The following is a 14,677-nucleotide window of genomic DNA, read 5'->3' on the forward strand; positions in this document are numbered from 1 at the left end:
ACGTACCTGCCAAAGAGCACAAAATCATCTGGAACGTCACCCCTTCCATCACAAACTCAGGGGAGAAACTGAAACTTGAGACAGGTGCCCCAGGAGGATGTGAAGGTTACCCCTTCCTCCCCAGTCCTCTCCATTCCTTGGGATCAACCCAATATCAGATTGTGTGCCTGAAGTGTCCCACTGCCTCCTTGAGTAATTGTTTTCATAAAGCTTTGCTTCCTGAGATGCCATCATATCATATCAAAGGTCATTGGAACAAAATAGCTCTAGAAAGCTTAGTACTGTTACAAAAAGGTGGCTACTAAGAATTCTGAAGTCTTTATACATTGTCTTCTTTTGAGGAGTCCCTGGAAGAAATTGCTATGCGGTCTTAAAAATTAGTTGTAGCTTCAATTGATTAGTGTTTTAACCTATGGACAATATGATTTGTGCCACCCATCATATTTCCTTGACAGACGCCTTAGAGTCAAATCCGTGGCCTTGTTAAGTAAATGCACCGAACTTTGCTGTGTGCAAATCTTCTGTAAGACGCCGTTCCAGCTTCATTCCAGGTTCCCCTGTGGTGTTTCCGGTTTGCTCTCCTCCAGTTTGGGATGCTTCTATAGTTGTGTTTCTGTGCAAAGTGCTTTCAGTCCTTGTTTGGAACACGTGGAGGGAACTAAAACATGGCCTGCAGAATCTTCATAGCCTTCCCCATCCAGGGGCTGAGTGAGTTCAGAAGGCTCAGTGGTTGTCCTGATTTGTTAAAACAAAAGGAACAAATGAGAATGACTCTAAATTCAGGTGAAAAATATATATAGGTTCTATGGATGGTGAGGGGCCCTGTGCCCTGGACCCCTCCTCCAGCGACAGGAAGGTTCTGAGCTTTAACTCCACTTACTTTAGGTTAGTAATTCCTACTTACACAGTGGGGAGGCCAGAGCTGAATCAGACCCGAATGTCACTAGTGAATCTTGTGTGGAGAGGAGGGAATCCAGTTGTAGAATGGGGCCTGCAGGTATCTGTCAGGTCTAGGAAGGAGACTGTACTCTGCAAAAGAAATGTCGCTCAAGTTTCTGCTGCCAGAGAACCTCTGATTTCTTCCGGCCAAACCCTTAGTGAATTTCCACGTCGTTCCTCCTGCTTGAGAGGCCTGGTTGTGGCAGAGAGGTGTGTCTCCACTAGCGTTTGTGTTGTCTTCATTAGAAGCCCTGTTGTTTGCGAAATAATTTACCAAGCACGTTTGCTTTTCAGGTCCCCGTGGCTGGTTGATACGAAATGCTGTGGACTCTGTCGGTACTCATGCATTCATTCAACTAATATTTTCCAAGGCCCGTCTCTGAGCCAGGAGTTGGGTGCCCTCATTCCAGCCGATTTCTAGATTGCTCGACGGGATGTGAAAGGTCCTCAGACTTGAGAGTTCCCATGTCAGCAGCCTGGCACTCCCGCCACGCAGGCGCAGCGTGGCCAGGCCAGCCTCTGACCCCCACTAGGGTCCCGGGGTGCTGTGGAGGAGTTGGGGGCCAGAATAAAGAGATGGTTTTCCATTCCTGCCGTTACCCGGTCTTGGGCCTAAGGCTTGGCCAGTTTGCCCCGGAGCTGGTACAAGTTTGCTCCGCAGGTTGGAGGGACGAAAGGCGGAAATGGGAACCCTGGTACAAATTTGGCTCCACGGAGGCTGGGTCACTGAGTAACTGCTCGAGTCCGCGAGCTCCGGGTCCTGAGGGACAGCGCAGGGAACGTCCTGAGGGCACCCGCTCGGCTCCCGGACATCGCCTCCTGCCGCCACCCCAGCCCTGCCCCGAGCGCTTGGACCCCACGCGGGCCACCGCTGTCCGCCACCTCTAGTCGCCGCCTGCCCGAGGTCCAAACTGCCGGTTCTTCCTCCCTTCTCCGCGCTTTCTGCTTCTCCTCTGCTCCTCCCGATCCCTCCTCCTCTGCCTGGTCCCTCCTCCTTCCAGCCCAGCCTCCCCGGCCCCCGCCCCCGCGAGCTAGACGTCTGGGCAGCCCCCGGCGCAGCGCCGCGGCAGCAGCCTCCGCCCCCGGCACGGTGTGCACGCCCGCGGCCAAGGCGGCCCGAGTCCGAGCGGGTGCCGAGCTGGTCCCGAGCGAGCCCCGGCGGCCACCGCCTCGCAGACCGGACGACAGGCCACCTCCGCGTCCACCCGAGTCTCGCCTCGCCGCGCACGGCCGTCCGACTCGCTTGCGACTCACTGCGGAGACCCGGAGCCGGAGCAGGGGGGCAGCGATGCGACCCTCCGGGACCGCGGGAGCCGCGCTCCTGCTGCTGCTGGCTGCGCACTTCCAGGCGAGTCCGGCGCTGGAGGAGAAGAAAGGTAAGGGCGAGTCCCGCCGGCCCCGAGCCGCAGCCGGCCCGGCCCGCACCCGCCGCACCGGCTCGGCGTCCCGCGCCGCCCGCCCCTCCTTTCCTGTTTCCTTGAGGATCAGCTGCGCTGCTGGCCGGGACCGTGGGAGGAACTGGACGTTTCGTTTCTGGGCTGGGCGAGGCAGAGGCGGCCCGGGACCCGAGGCTCCCTGCGCGGGGCAGCGGGGCTGCGGGCGGGGTGTGGGAGCCGCGGGCCGGAGCTCGGCGGCCCGGAGCGCTCGCAACTTTCTGTCCTCACTTCCTTGGCCTCCCGCGCGGGCTCCGCGTCCGAGCGCACACACTTGGCGCGAGGCGGCTCTGGTTCCCGCGGTGCCGGCTCGCGTTCCCGCACGTGCGCCCCGCGCTGTCCTCCGGGGGGGGCCGGGCCGGGGGGCGCGCGCCCGGGGGGGGGTGTTAGGGAAGCTAGGGAACAGCCCCCGGGAATCCATCGCACCCCTCTCGGACCTCCTAGGACGGGCGGTTTCCCGAGCAGACCCATCTCACATCTTGCCTACACCCGCGTCTCGCACTTAAGCCACCCCGCCGGCCCTGGCCCTGCCAGCGTTGCCAGGCCCACGTCGCAGGACCCTGCAAGCCCTTTTCCTAGGTGTGGTGCTGCAGCCCTGACCTGAGTGAGACGCCCGAGCGTCTCGTGTCTGCCTCAACCCGTGGCTACAGGGAACCGGGGGCTTCGTTTCCTCTTAGGCAAAAAGGGGGTGGGGTCGGACCCACCCCGTGGGCGCAGACCCCCGACGCTCGCCCCGCTGTGGGTCCTCCTATCGGTCAGGCTCCGCGACAGCCCAGGGCTCCCTCCCAGGCATCCACGCCCCTCGGGTCCATGGGCTTTTGTGAACTCGTCGCTTCACGGGAACTCCTGAGATTTGTCCCCACCTGCAGCCCTTTGGTTGCAGGCTTTGCTGTGGAGCCGGACCCAGAGGTGGGGCCAGCAGCCACGGGACAGCTGGGTCCTGCTGCCGGGACTTCCTAGGGGCGGGACCCATCCTGGTCAGGTCCCCACGGTTTTTCAAAATAAGGCTCACAGCAAACTTTCCTAATCAAAATCCCGAGATTTTCTCTTTGGGATGTTTCCTTTAGCTTTTTGAAGAATTTGACATTGGGCCAACCAAAATATTAAACATAATTTAAAAAAGCGGGAGGGGGGTGGTGGTGGAATTGATGTCCGTGGTTCATGTGTGCCAAATGTCCAGACCAAACATGAGCGAGTCTGGCTTCGTGACTACCGACCATAAACCCACTTGACATGAGAAACATGCCTCAGAAGGTTTAATTACACAATTTCAAAATCAAGCAACCCGGGTTCCAAGAGTCAGGTCTGTACTTGCTGTTGATGTCATTGGCATAGGGAGTTGGGGCTGGAGCTGAGTGAGTTTGCTAGGGGAGCGGTAAGGCATAGACCAGTGGTTCCCCAAACTTTGTTGCACGTTAAAATCACCTGGGATTTTAACCAAACAAAACAAAACGAAAACTGATGTCTGGCTCCCACCCGCAGACGTTCTGATTTCATTGATCTGGGATGAAATCTGAGTGTTCAGGAGTTAGAAAAAGCACCTCTGGTGATTCTGTGGGGTGGCCAGGTTTGGAAATCATTGGCATAGAGGAGAAGCTGGTAAAGTGTATGGAAAGATTACCTGCCAATGTAAGGAACTCTTTTTGAATGTCTGGAGTTTTAACAGTCTTGCAGAATATAGGAAAAAGGAGGTGGGGGGCGGTGATTTCAGTAATCAGGGATTAGTCTTTTCACTGAGAGAGCTGGTGGCAAGCTTTCTGTCCTCTAAGGAGTCTGAAGGGCTCCCTCTCCAGCTTTGCTATGAGCCCTGGGGGCTATGGTCCTGCTCCTGAATCAGCTGGCAATTGGGTCCTCTTAGGCAGGTGGTATCTCTCCCTCTCTGTCACAGGAGACCCCTCCTTTTTTAAATTTTAAATGGACTCTTGGAAGGCCTCCAAAGCATCACTTTTTTTTTTTTTTTTACTTGAAATGTTCACAGCGCTTTGCTGTTTGTTACCCCTTTGAACACTGCTATTAGCGCTTGGAGATTTGTTTCTGAGAAAAATATAAATACCACTTCATTTGACTGTCCCGTATCCGCTTAAAACAGAATGCTCCTGAATAAAATTGCGAGAGTAGGCGGACAAATGTCATTCTGTTAAAGTAACATTAAAACACCCATTTCAAAGGGCAAATCATTAAAAATATAAAATGAAACATTTTTACAAAAGGTGTTAAAGACCCGTATCAAATTCAGTCAGTGTTGTGCAGGAAAATTTGCTCATTTTAGAGAGACTTATTCGGTCTAAGACGGTTATCTTCTGTTCTCACTGCACCTGCTACTGTCAAACACTGTTTTAAGTGTCCTTTTATTCCTTACATTAAGCATATGTGGCGGGTATTCTGTTTATAAAAGGGGAAACTGAGGTACAGAGAAATAAAGCGACTTCCACATTTAGTAGGAATGAACCAGGATTTGAACTCGGGCCTTCTCACCCTCTTGCCCTCCCCCAACCACCTAACTGAGCTGCACTGCCTTGTGTGAAACCTGGGAGAGCCAGGTCAGGTGTGTGTGAACGTCTCATGTCAGATGCTGGGAGCAGGGAGGAAAAGCACAGGAACGGGCGCGTTTTAGGATTGGACTCTGTGTGAAACTTGGAACAAACATCGGCCTGTGCGGTGGTCTAGACTCTTGCTCATGTACTCAGTAGTCGCTCTGCTTGCCTGTTGTGGAGGCAGCTCAGGCACCAGAGCAGTGGTGAGGTTGGAGATCGCTTGGGGGATGGAACGGTAGAGGTGTCACTCTGGAAGAGACGCTGGGTGGTATTTTGAATTGTATCCCAAGTGAGGATCCACTCCCCGCCTTTCTCTAAGGAGTTCAGATGTGAGGAAGTTCAGTTCAGTCCTGGCCTGAAGCCAGGACACCTGCCTTCTCCTTGCAGCTCTGAGTCAAGGTGGACATGTCACCGACCAGCTCCAGGCTCCTGAGTCCTCATTTCTGAATTCAAGAAGTGTTTATTGAGTGTATAGAGTGTACCAGACATTATGGGCTAAAAGAGGCAGGGGTGATTTTAATAGTTTCTACTGTTGCTTCCACAGTGTGATTCTTTAAGTCCCTAATTAAGTACAGATGGACCCAGATTTTCGATGGCTTGACTCACAGTTTTTTTGTTTTTGTTTTTGTTTTTGTTTTTGTTTTTATGAGGGTGTGAAATCGATGCACGTGAAGTAGAAACGGGACTTGGAATTTTAAACTTGGGTTTTTTCTTTTTCCCGGGCTAGTGATATGTGGTACAGTCCCGTCCCGTGATACATGAGACATTCAACACTTCATATAAAACAGGGGCTTTGTGTTCCAGGACTTTACCCACCCGTAGGCTAATGTAAGTGTCCTGAGCACGTTTAAGGTGGGTTAGGCTAAGCTACGATGTTAGGTATGATAAAAGCATTTCAACTGATGTTTCTAATTTATGGTGACATAACTCCATTATAAGTCAAGAAAGATCTGTATTTGGAAATTGCTTTTCAAATCCGAAAAGGAGACCAGGGGTCTGTGTGTCTATCATACATTCACAGCCGTGGGTAGCTCTGTCTAGCAGTAACTGGTTGAGCTCCGGTAGGTTTTTGACCATTATTTCTGGCTCTATCTATTTAGTTTCAGTCTATAATTTTTCAAAAACTCATTCTCAAGTTTGAAGAAACCGATGGCCAGAATCCACTGTGCTACATAATTAGACTTGGTCCACATGACAGCACTAACATGTTTTGAAATGTTTTTAGAGGTAGTGTCAGTAAAAGATGAAGGATTCCGCCCTGTTTAAAAAGAAAGTACTTTTTTTTTTCTTTTTTCCCTTTGATCTAAGTTCCAGGGCCAGCAGCTAGTCTGAAACTTTACTGACGGGAGGTCCGAGCCAACTCTAATATTAAGTTGGTGATTATGGATGTTAAGAGAAGATAGCCCTACCCTGGTGCCCCAGGTCCCGAGATTAGGATGGGATCAGAATGTTGGGGACGTGCGGCTTGTTGAAGGACGCACCTGGGAAATCATTTGGCCCTTGCCATGTAGCTTGCTGTGAAAGTTGTGTGTTTATGTGTGTGTTTTGATTTGGACTTAGTACAGTTGAAATGGGCTTATTTAAAGTTAGGTTTTTAGTAATAGAGGTATGTTTTGAGAAAAGCTCCAAATTCTAGAATATGGTTCACCCATGCATCGTTTCCATGTACACAGTTTCAAAACTAGAGTCTGCTCCTCTGATCTGTACTGAACTACTTTCATTTTGTTACCTTCTGTCACTTTTGGACATTTGAAATTGTCACAAAAGACATTTTTGGCCTCAGTTATTACTGGTTTATTCTCACACCATCAACACACATGGAATAGAGTATCAATCTTGTTCTTGTGGGCCATTCCTATTCGACATCAGCACTTCTGCTCATTCCTTCCTTTTCATTTTCCTCCTAAAAGGTTGTCTTTTCTAAGACAATTCCCACAGTTGCTCTTTGCACAACATCGGAGTCTGCCATCCAGCTCATGGCCATGAGCAGGTTAGTTTGAATTTGGGCAAGGATCCAGTCTTACGTCAAATAACCGGTTTGACTGAGATTTTCACTTTTTCAGAGTCGTTAGGTACAGCCTCCTTCCTATACATTTAGATAGACACACTGAATTCAGTTGTTTAGAAAGTTCCCTGAGCCAGCTGGGAGCAGGAGGGATATCTAGGGCCAGTGAGCAGTGGTGGCTTGTTTACTTAGCCCTGTTAGAAGCTAAGTGCTGGATTTGACATTTTAATCTCTGAAGGCCCTGAAGTATAATATCAAATGCCTGACTGGCCCTGTTGACTAAGCATCTGTGAATTGCATACGCTTAAAATAAATTTTACTCCTACCAAATTTCAGCAGCTTGCTTCGGAAAGTAGTATGTGAAAGCTAACACAGGGGGATCGAATTTCCCACTTCGCTCCAAGTTCTAGCCCATGCTGGTGGGCCAGCACACCTGGCCCTGATTTAGTAGAAATAATTACCTAAGTTCACCACTATTGTTTGTCCTCTGAGTATAAGGGCGAGTATTGCTACCTATTACAACTTAGGCTCTTATTTGCTTTATTTCCTCCCCCCACCCCCTTTGTGTTTGAGCTACAGTGAGCAGTTCACACTCTTCTACCCACATTTTGAGATTTAGGAATGAATCGGAGTTGGCACTTGCCCTTAAGTATCTGGAAGTCAGTTCGGGAAAGAGGAATCTATAGGTGACAAGTGTAGAACAGCATCAAAGAAGCAATGGTAGGATTCTGTACAAGATGATAAATTCTTCTGGTGTTAGTCTTTGCTTTTAATTCTACCTGCAGAGGGGAATATCCCCCAACGGAAGGGTGTACTCATCTGAGCCTGCAGAGAGCTGTAGGTATTTCCCTGGAGAATATAGTCGGAAGGCATCCCAAGAGTAGTGCCAGTAGTAGCAAAGGTCTGAGGAGCACTGGTTATTTAGTGCACTGGGAAGAGAAGGGGGAGATGGGGAGGCTCCAGTTCATAAGGGCTTTGCCGTCCTCCCCTGTGAAGGGGAGCTCACTGGGGAGTTCTCAGCTGAGAACCCACATGATGGCTTTGAGGTTTAAGAACGAGGACTTTATCAGCAGCATGGGGAGCGGATTGCAGTGAAAAATGGGGAGATAGGTGATTCCTGTGGGCCAGGAGAGATACAGAAGAGGGAGTAGCGAGGATGCAGAAAAAATGACTCAGGCTGACCTGGAGGCAGTTAATGTATAACCAGTGCAAAGAACATGGAATTCCAGGTGACACACAGCAGTTCTCACTTGGAAGGCAGGGTAAACACTGTAGCCATTCACAGGTTGTGAATGCTCCCGGGGTGGGGGGGGGCGGGGAGTAGAGTCAGCCAGGGGGATGTGAAGGGCTCAGATGGAAAAATCCAGGGGGCAGTAGAGTATACAGGTCTGGAGCCCAGGAGAGCAGCGTGGCCTTGAATTGTGTTTTATTAGATGTTTCAATTGCAGGCATTGTCTTTGGCCATAACACAACCCGCCTCCAGCCTGTCTCAGGCTCACTGTCTCCATCTGTTTTGAGTCAGGCTGGGTTCTTCTGGATTACCAGCTTCTTTCTTCATTAGGCTGCTGTAGTTACCAGCCCAATTAGTTGCAGTTATCAGCAACTGATAAGTAATATATTATGCGTATAAGTACATTGGGATTCCTATTTGTGTGATACTGCATATCCTTAGATGGGTATCCCCCAGTTCTATCTAAGGCAGCATCAGACTACTTGGTGTGTGTGTTAGGGACTGAACTGAAAAGACTAGAGGTGACTTTTTTCCTTTTTTTTTTTAAGCAGTAGCTTTTGAACCTTGAATGTACCTTAGAATCACAGGAGGAGGATGAAGAAGAGTGTGCCTCATAGCACCCTAAACTTCCGGGGGAAGGAGTGCCAGCATACGTGTTTTTAAAAATTTCCTAGGTGATCCCGATGAGTGCATTAAGTAGTGTGTTTCACTTCTGGCAGAGAAGAAGTTTTGTCTTTGTTCTCAGACTCACTGCCTGAGCTTCCTCAAGATCCAGGAACAGTGTTATATTTCATTAGTAAATCATCTCGAAGTTGATTTTTTTTTTCTCATGAATTCTCGAAAAGTCTATTGCAGTGGCTCCCAGAGTGTGTTACCCAAGAAACTTTGAAAAAGCTGATAGAGGGGCGCCTGGGTGGCGCAGTCGGTTAAGCGTCCGACTTCAGCCAGGTCACGATCTCGCGGTCCGGGAGTTCAAGCCCCGCGTCAGGCTCTGGGCTGATGGCTCGGAGCCTGGAGCCTGTTTCCAATTCTGTGTCTCCCTCTCTCTCTGCCCCTCCCCCGTTCATGCTCTGTCTCTCTCTGTCCCAAAAATAAATAAACGTTGAAAAAAAAAATTTTAAAAAAAAGAAAAAGCTGATAGAAACGCACATTCTTGGATCCTTTACCTGGACCTCTGAACAGGATACTAGAACACGAACCCTCCCAGAGACACTGACACATGCCAGTTCCAGAACCACAGACACTACACGCAGACCTCATGCTGGGTTCTGAAAGTTTAAAGGGAATAGGATAACGGCTTGTCTTTGAAGCACTCACATTTGGAAGGGCTGAACAGGGAGAACCTATTGTAATGCAACATCTCATAAGAGGTGTGATTTGGGATTTCAGTGTGAGCCCCCAAAATGGGGTTAATTCTATTTCTGTGAGGGGGGAGGTTTCTCAGAAAGAGAACATTTAGCTGGATCTCAACGATGAGATTTTGCCCGTCTCCAGGCAAAGGGAAAAGCAGACGGACAGTTTGTGCACTTGGCGATCCATCAGCAAGCCCATCACTGGTCATTTTCTAAACGTGAGTGTCTTATTAGAGCTCCGGCTAAAGTTTTAGAATTTCCTGCTTTATGTTTCTAAACGACCATGAGGAAACTTACAATGTCAAAAGTAAAGTGCCTGAGAGGTAGCACATTTTACATTTAAAAATGAGAATGGCAGTTTTTAAAAAACTTACGGCCGGATGTGAAGAATTGAACTAGAATCTGGATTATAGTTGATAGTTTTAACATTCTTCCCAGTAGCATGACTTGGCCCCTAAAACTTGTTATGAATAAGAAAAATGATTACTTTACATTCTTGATTTGACTTCTACCACAGAGAGCAAAGGGAGAAAGGAAACAAAAGTCTGGGTAATTCTAGACGTTTAGTAAATACCCATTGAATCACACTGAATCAGAAAACGTCTCTCAGATTAATTGAGCTCCTGCCACTTGTAAGTTTGAAGACATCTGTGTCCTGATTCATTGTTGATAATTGCACAAATTGACCTGTTTATTTGCAGAGATCATGTGGAAACAAAGGGTAACATGTGGCTGTTGGTGCTACCTTGGGTACTCAGGCCTCTCTTTATGCAAGAGGAAATATCCAAGTGGTTCTAGACTGTTTTGCTGCACAGTTGTTTTAAGAGCATTTTTGAAGGATTTTATTTTAAAACCAGAAATACGCAGGTGCCTGGGTGGCTTAATCGGTCAAGGGTCCAACTTTGGCTCAGGTCATGACCTCGCGGTTCGTGGGTTCGAGCCCCGCGTGGGGCTCTGTGCTGAGCACTCAGAGCCCGGAGCCTGCTTAGGAGTGGGTGTCTCCTTGTCTCTCTGCCCCTCCCCCTCTCACACCCTGTCTCTCTCAAAAATAAATAAAACATTAAAAAAATTTAAAGATAATAATAAAAAAGAAACCCAGACAGGTGATACCTGAAGGTGTACCGCTCTGCACATGGAGGCCTGCACGTGCTGGGTGATGTCATGACTCCTTTAGCGGTTGTGTTTTCTTAACATGTGATTCCATTAGAACTGTTTGAAAGTCCTTTCACCCCAGGTTTCGTAGAAAATCAATGCAGTGCCTATCATCAGTCTCTCCGATATGACACACTGACATTTTTATGTGAAAAACTGTGTGTGTTTTAGTTTCTTTGCCCATAGTCATAAATTTATTGCTATTTTAGAGTCTGGAATAAAAACCAATCATTTATTGAATCTGTGCTAATCCTCAAGGGCGGGCGTGTGCGCCTGGAAAAATTCTTACCATCATGAATGAGATTTCAGAAAGGGTTTCAGGATTTTTTTGTAACATCAAAAACCTGGTTTTGCTTCTTTACCAGGAAACATTCAATACCTGACAACTGCAGGGGAATTTCATCACCATGGCTTCTCTGCATTTACAGCGTCTCCTGATTCATTCCTATATATTGCAAGCCATAGCAGATGGATACATTGTTTTGAGCAAGATAAATTAGACAAACTATTTTAGGTGTGTTCTAGTATTCACTTGCAAGGTCCTTTTTAAAAAATAGATTTTAATATAGCATTAGAAATTAAATTATCGTAACTTTTCCAGGAAAAGAAAAAAAAAAACCCAGAACCCCCCGAATTTCATCGACTTTTGATTGCATCCAGATGAATGCCAGAAAAACAAAAGGTGGTTGTTGAAGAATTATCACTCCACCTGTTTGGTTTTTTAAGATACTGATTTTAAGGGTCTTTTGACTATGATGAATTTCAGAACTTTTTCTTGGCTTTGATTTGCTGCAAAGTGAATGGAGAATCAGAAACCTTATCCTTACAGCACTTCTTGATTTCTTTAACTCTGCCTCCATTTCCTGGTACTTTAATAGATTGTATGCATGGAGCATATTTATGAGTGAGAATAATGTATTGCCTTAATCTGTCCTCCCTCCCTTCCTTTCCTGCTTCCTTCCTCTCTTTCTTTTTTGCAAGCTGTTATGGATAAGTCTTCACAAAGAAAGACTTTGACGTGTGATTATAAACGAAAAACCCTGACAAACGGCTGGAAAAATATACTGTGTAATTTTTAAAAGTTAGGACGTCAAAGCCATTCGGTGTTTACGATGATTTTTAATACAAATATGAATATGCATGTATCATTCCTTCAAAAGTTGTATCGCTAAAGGAGTTTTTCTGAGGACATGGCTTCACGTGTTTTTCCCTGTAATCTGTTGTTAGTTATGATAGGAAGAGAACACAGGTTAGAACCTACCTTCCCGGTGTCATCTTCCATAAAATAACTAAACTAGATTGTTTGATGGAGCCTTCCAGCTGGAAACATCTATGAAATTAAAAGCAAATATAAATGCATGCAAGATATGTATTTAAACATTTAAATAATAAGTATGCTGTCCCTATAATTTAGATGCCAAAACACTGATGTCATAATAATCATAATAACACCTTGCATTTGTACAGCACTTTACAGTTTACCCAATGCCTTAACATCCGTCTCTCCAAGCTTCCTAACAACCCCACAGGGTGGGAATAATTATCCACCTTTGAAGGTGAAGGACTCAAATTCTGCCGTTTGCCGACGATCACCAGGATGGTCAACATTTAGGTGCGGGGACAAACACTGCCTCCTGACACCGGTACCAAATGTCTCCAAAACTCTCCCTCTTCCTCCTTTAACACACCATTGCTTTTCTGTTTTTGATGTCTCCTCTCACTTTGAGTCTTATTTGTGAGTCAAAAGACTAACATAAAATATTCTCAAGTTTTTTGTTACACTTCTATTACACCCAGTGCCCCTTCCAATTTTGTATATTCTGCTCCAGTGTTGTTCTTTCCTGCTTTTTTCTTGTGAAGCAGTTTTTCCTAGAGTTAAGTCTCATCTGTGTATTGTAGTTGCCCATTTCATAAGATACAGGGCAATACATTTATGCACCTTGAAAACATCTACTTTAGAAACTAGAACTGTGGCTTTTTGCAGTTATGTCATAAACTTCTGTAAGTTTGCCAGACCTATAAATACTTGAAGTAAAAAGGAGGAGAGAGAGGCGCCTGGGTGACTCCGTTGGTTGAGCATCTGACTTCAGCTCAGGTCATGATCTCACATTTCGTGAGTTTGAGCCCCACATCGGGCTCTGTGTGGACAGTTCAGAGCCTGGAGCCCGCTTCGGATTCTGTGTCTCTCTCTCTGTGCCCCTCCCCCACTCACACTCTGTCTCTGTCTCTGTCTCTCTCTCAAAATGAATAAACATTAAAAACACATTTTAAAAAAAGGAGAGAAAGCAACTTGATGTAGCAGCTGAGTCAGTGAGCAGTGCCTATGGCAAGATGTGGTAATTCACTCACACAGATCTATAGTCATTTATGTGATTTAAATGAAGCACACGCTTAAACTCATTAGGGTGTGTAAATAGCTCTTATGAAGAGAGACAAACTTAACAAGTTGTGTGTATTCCAGGATTGCTCATTTTCTGTATCAGACCCTTTATAAGAACGTTTTCTGCCCGAGATGATATGTGGAAGCATTGACTTTAAGGAGAAATTACTACAGAAGTCATAATTCTCACTTTGAGGTGCTTCATTGTTTGAATGAATAGAATTTGGAATGTGACACTTAGTGGGTCTCTCATTAATGGCAATATACCTTTTCCACAAGAAATTTCAAAATACAGTGTGTGTTTTCCTCCATTAGGAAGGAAAGAACTTTTTGTGTTCTTGTTTATTTCTAACATCATGGAAACTTTTCAGCACTCTAGTAGATTTTCCCCTCAAACACATGTTTCTTTTTCTTTCTTTCTTTCTTTCTTTCTTTCTTTCTTTCTTTCTTTCTTTCTTTCTTTCTTTCATTAATTTTGGGAGAGAGAGAGCAGCATGAACAGGTGAGGGGCAGAGAGAGAGGAAGAGAGAAAATCCTAAGCAGGCTCCACACTGTCAGCATAGAGCCCGACATGGGGCTCGATCCCATGAACTGTGAAATCATGACCTGGGCTGAAATCAAGAATTGGATGCTTAACCGACTGAGCCACCCAGCCACCCCAACACATTTACATTTCTTAATTATAAAGCAGAGTAGGAAAAAGTCTCATATGTAAACAATAGTTGATCCTTAGCTGTCATCCATGTAGTGTAGGTTTAGAGAACATCACGAAGGGAAGATGTTGATTTTTTTTAGAGCCAAAGATGATGTATCTCTTGTTGAAGAAGTAAATTCTTGCAGCAAACAGGCAGTTAGCGTATTGATTTCAGGGTGGCTTGCTTCGTAACTGGCCTCTATGCATTGCAAAAGTTATTTGGGCAAAAGCTATGCCATTTCACCTTCAATCAACAGAAATCTGCCCAGCCAAGGCAGAACGGAAAGTTGAGCAATTTGCTGAAATGGGACAACATAGAGTCAGACTAGTTGCTCATTTTTCACTTCACTTTTGACTTCTCAGGACTCTCGTTTACATGCAAATCTCAGCGCTGTGCCTGGTTTGGAGGGGACACATTGAATGGGGAAAGTCCCAGAAGGATCCAAGACCCGGGTAGTTATTGGAGTCCATCTTCCCTCATGACAGTCTGGTTCTTAAAGTCTTGGCTAGAAACGACCGGCTTTTAGAGTGTTGGGCAGTGGCTACTACAGATTCATAATGTTGCCCAGTTGCAAAAACAGAATGTTCAAACAATAGCCAGGAAACTAGGTAGTCAGGGCCTGAACCATGCTAATGAAGCCAGTGAAAATGGGGTGCCCGAGTGAGGAAAGTTGCCGATAGTGTATACACTTCTTTTGCAACTGGGGAGATTTTTTTCTTTCCTCCTTGGACCTTGTTTTGGGAAGAGGTTGGACGTTATTTCCCCTCTGGGCTTGCATTCTCTCATCTAGGTGATAAGGGAAGAGGTAGGGGAGGTGCCAGCCACAGGTGAGGCACAGTGTTGGTCAGATAGGTAGCCGAAGCTGAACGCGGGTTTGTCGTCTGGCATCATCTGGCAGAAGCTTTACGAGCTGGGTGACTTCTGAACACTATTTACAAGGTTGACTTTCAGTTAAA

At 46.6% G+C, this 14,677-nt stretch overlaps 1 protein-coding gene across 2 annotated transcripts in view; it reads left to right on the top strand.

Annotated features, from left to right (window-relative positions):
- Positions 1-2,200: 2,200 nt before the first annotated feature.
- Positions 2,201-14,677, top strand: part of EGFR (epidermal growth factor receptor) — a 211,271-nt gene continuing 198,794 nt past the window's right edge. For both annotated transcript variants that reach the window (XM_030307686.1, XM_030307687.1), the window contains exon 1: positions 2,201-2,315. In XM_030307686.1, the coding sequence (XP_030163546.1) occupies positions 2,228-2,315 (88 nt within the window). In that variant the 5' untranslated portion in view covers positions 2,201-2,227. The remainder of the gene's footprint in view (positions 2,316-14,677) is intronic.

The sequence above is a fragment of the Lynx canadensis genome, chromosome A2 (genome assembly GCF_007474595.2).
Source record: "Lynx canadensis isolate LIC74 chromosome A2, mLynCan4.pri.v2, whole genome shotgun sequence".
Lineage (NCBI taxonomy): Eukaryota > Metazoa > Chordata > Mammalia > Carnivora > Felidae > Lynx > Lynx canadensis.